The sequence below is a fragment of the Papaver somniferum genome, chromosome 10 (assembly GCF_003573695.1).
Source record: "Papaver somniferum cultivar HN1 chromosome 10, ASM357369v1, whole genome shotgun sequence".
In the NCBI taxonomy this organism is placed as follows: domain Eukaryota; kingdom Viridiplantae; phylum Streptophyta; class Magnoliopsida; order Ranunculales; family Papaveraceae; genus Papaver; species Papaver somniferum.
In genome coordinates, this window is record NC_039367.1 from 25,152,505 (window position 1) to 25,156,244 (window position 3,740).

The window sequence follows — 3,740 nt, forward strand, 5'->3', positions numbered from 1 at the left end:
CATACCTTCGTTTGATTTTGACATTTTTCTCAATCATCAACGAAATCTATAAAACCTTTCAAACTTGTTCTTTCAGAGAAAAAATCACTTTGCCATGAGCCGCATGTTTTTTTATCTTAGAGTGTAGTAGACAGCATGTTTTTTTTTTGTTTTTTTTCTTCCTATTTTTGTCATAGAGAAGTTTCAAATGAACTCTTTACATTGGCAAGGGGCAACATTACGGCCGTGGAAATGAAAAAAAACATAGACGGCAATGTTACGGCCGTGGATCATTTATACCCCGCCATGACACAAGTGGGCCGCCATATACCTGTAGCATGTCCTATTTCAAATTGTCACCAAAACCGATTTTTGTACTGGTTACTCTGTCTGTATCTCTTCTTTCTAAAAGGGAGCATTATGTAAAACATAATTATTCAATGGCCTTTGTCATCTTGCTATTCTCCTCTTTGGAAAACGATTGCATTGACATAATTGTAGGATCGGGATGAGACCTACTGGCTTTCACTCGGAAGCGAAAGCAGCCCGATCAGCCTTCACTTGGCTGCAGAAAAACATACATGCTCTTATCGTATACTTGACTGCAAATAACTTGTAGACTTTATTCAAGCCCGAACTCCCTAGATCGACTGGTGCATCGAGTACGCAGCTGCAGTGGGAAATAAGTATATTGCGGTGAAATTCGATTGACCAGCCTATCCAGCGTGACAACCATCCCGCTCTGGGCCTAAGACGGCCCTGGGAGTGTCATCTACAAACAAATACCCGTACTGGAACCATAAACCCCCAAAAGAACAGTAGTGTTACTTCAAGATTTGATAACACAGTTACATACAATTCAGCCTTAAAAATACAAAATTCAACTGACAAAAGCATTACAAAGAATTCACCTCTTTTCCACCCAAAAAAAATTAGTAACCTTCACCGTTTCACCACCTGGTCCACCTCAATGCTTTACTTTTTTGTAGATAACATCTTGGTAAAATTTTCTAGTCCTAAAGAACAAAATCAATGCAAGCCCACACCCTAATACACAAACACCAGCCATTATAATGAAAGATACCATGAAGCAATGACTACCGACGCAACTAACATGCCCGCTGGCATTCAACGAGGATTCTTTGTCATAGATAAATCCTACTAATTTCACAGATAAAATGTATGATCCAACAGGACTTGCTAGCGCAACCGTGTTAAATATCGTACCAAGATGAGTTACGCCGAAAATTTCAGAGCATATTGTAGGAAACAATGACCACTGTGAACCATAGAATATGCCCATCACTGTTGAACCTGCATATAATGCACCAGGTAAACCTGATGCAATAACCAGATGACCTAAACCCATACCTGCTAATGTTACTACCATGAAGATTGGTCTTGCCCAACCCTTCAAATGTAAGAAGTAGTCAGAAACGAAGCCGGCTCCGAATCGACCTAAAAAGTTCCATATACTCCACAAAGAAACCAAAGTTCTTGTTTCAACACTTGTGTAACCAAGAGATCCACCAATTTGACTTATATTGTTTACTGTTGCCATTCCTGAACCTAATCCACATGCCATTGCTGAAAATAGTAACCAAAAATTTACTGTCCGCAATGCCTGCCAAAGATTCAAATGTGGTACTTTCTCATCTAGTAGCACTATCTCCCTCTTGTTATCATAATTTCCAGTAAGTACCAATTCTCGATTTTCTTCATTGATCAACAATGCATCATCAATTGAGGAATATTGACTTCTGGAGTCAGTAAGATGAGCTCTAAATGCAATGACACTTGGTGATAAAATTCCTATGAGAAGAATAGTGAACGTAATTATGCGCGTATTTATCCCGTATGTAACGACATTTTGAGAGATGATTAGGATCATAACATATAGAGCAAGTAAGAGTGCAATGATTGAAAATCCATTTAGGCTATCTTTCTCAGTGGAAATAAAGCTTTTAGTTGGTGATGGAGGGATGTCACTGGTTCTGATGAAAAACATGAGCAAGAGAGGAATAATGGTTGGTACTAATGCAAGCATAAGAAGGAATGAACTTGGTTTGTCTACAAATATTGTTTGGTACACTTGAATTAGTATTGCTCCACTTAGACCAAGAAATCCCTGCATATTCCAACATCTTGAATTCATTATCCCAAACAAAATACACAAGTAAGGGCTACAAGTCCAATGGAGTTGACAAAAACAGAAACTTGGCAATTATATATAGTGCCACTACACAGGATGGCTAAATTGACAAACAGGATGGGCTAATGTTCAGATTTCGGCATTTGCCTATCGCAGTTGAAAGACTACGGCACGGCTTAGTAAGATGACCGCTGAGCGGCCATAGCTTGGCCAATCGGCCATTACTAAGCCACCAACAAACCTCTTTGAGCTCATGGAGTGTATAATTCCTAAATTAGGAATGACAAGAATTGGAACCAACCAAGATACCAAAATCTAGTCTACAAGACTACAATCATGTATCTGTTCTGGTTTGACTTTAAACAGGAACTAAACAATCCTAAAAATAAAGTCTAGATCTATCTCCAAATAAATTGGAGAGGTGTTGTTCCAAATAATAAGATGACATCAATAACGAAATCAATTCAACTAAAATGAAGAAATTAGGGGTGCTAAGAAATGAACTGACCTTAATAATCCCAACAATTGTTCCTTTGTAATCAGGGAAATTCTGAACACCAGTGACAACATTAGCAGTATTGAAGAAAGTCTGAGCATGAGCAGCAAGAAACATAAACAAACACATCAATGGAACCGGTGGTCTCGGTATGATTCCAGTAACAGCAAGCCACATAAAAAAATACCCTATGAAACATTGAATTGCTCCTGCTGTTATCACAATCCATGGACCCCCAATTTTCCTCTTGAACCATAACGATGAAGCTGATGAGGAAGCTGATGTTGATGAGGTGAATACAACAGCTGAGTAGAGAAAACCAGAGAGAAGACCAAAATTTGCTCCAATGTCTTTAGCAACAGCAACAGAATCAAGAGTTGATTGATCATAACCTTGACTTGATTTAAGAACTGGTGAGTAGACACCAAATACGTAGGATGCTCCTACGCTTAATTGTATCCATATACTTGCTACTGTTCCTACCCATCTGCTGTTCATCATCTCCATTTCTTCTTGTTGTTTTTCTTTATCTCTAATCTCTGAATTTTTCTTATTCTGCTGCTCTCATTTTCAGGGTCTTTATGTTTTTTTAAATGTACTGAGGGAACCACATTTTGGTTAAATAGACTTAAAGAAAGAGAAACAACGACTTTGTATTTGATGTTTTACTACGACATCAAGTGGAGTTTTGAGATTTGAAGTTCCATTTTATAATAATTTGATTGATTTCATGATGTAATTCGCATCATATTTAGAGCATCGGGCAATCATAAAACTCAAAAGGCCAAAGCTATAATTGACTTTTAAGTTATAACTTTTCGGGTTTAGCTTTTGGCAATGGGAAGAAAACTAAAGTTAGCTGGGCAGTTAAAAGGCACGCTCCATGTCGCACAATTGCTAAGGGTAGGGACTGTATTTTCTTTTTATAGGCGAAAGGCGGGGTACAAGCTTGTCTAGAGATGGAATGTTCAGAAGATTTATATTCGGTCAGACTCTATGAATTGCATCCAAGCTTTACAGGGAGGATTGCCTTGGGAATTAACTTAGAAGTGGAAAGATAGCACGTGCATTTTATTAGTAATGTACGTTATTTGCACAACTTTAGAGAAGTGA

General features: G+C 38.1%; 1 protein-coding gene across 1 annotated transcript; it reads right to left on the reverse strand.

Annotated features, from left to right (window-relative positions):
- Window positions 1–781: 781 nt before the first annotated feature.
- LOC113316869 (protein NUCLEAR FUSION DEFECTIVE 4-like) lies at window positions 782–3,307 on the reverse strand. Its single transcript, XM_026565026.1, has 2 exons — window positions 2,640–3,307; window positions 782–2,107 (listed from the first exon to the last, which is right to left on the reverse strand). The coding sequence occupies exons 1-2, from the start codon at window positions 3,132–3,134 to the stop codon at window positions 947–949; spliced, it is 1,656 nt and encodes a 551-aa protein (XP_026420811.1). The 5' UTR covers window positions 3,135–3,307; the 3' UTR covers window positions 782–946.
- Between the last annotated feature and the right edge of the window lie 433 nt (window positions 3,308–3,740).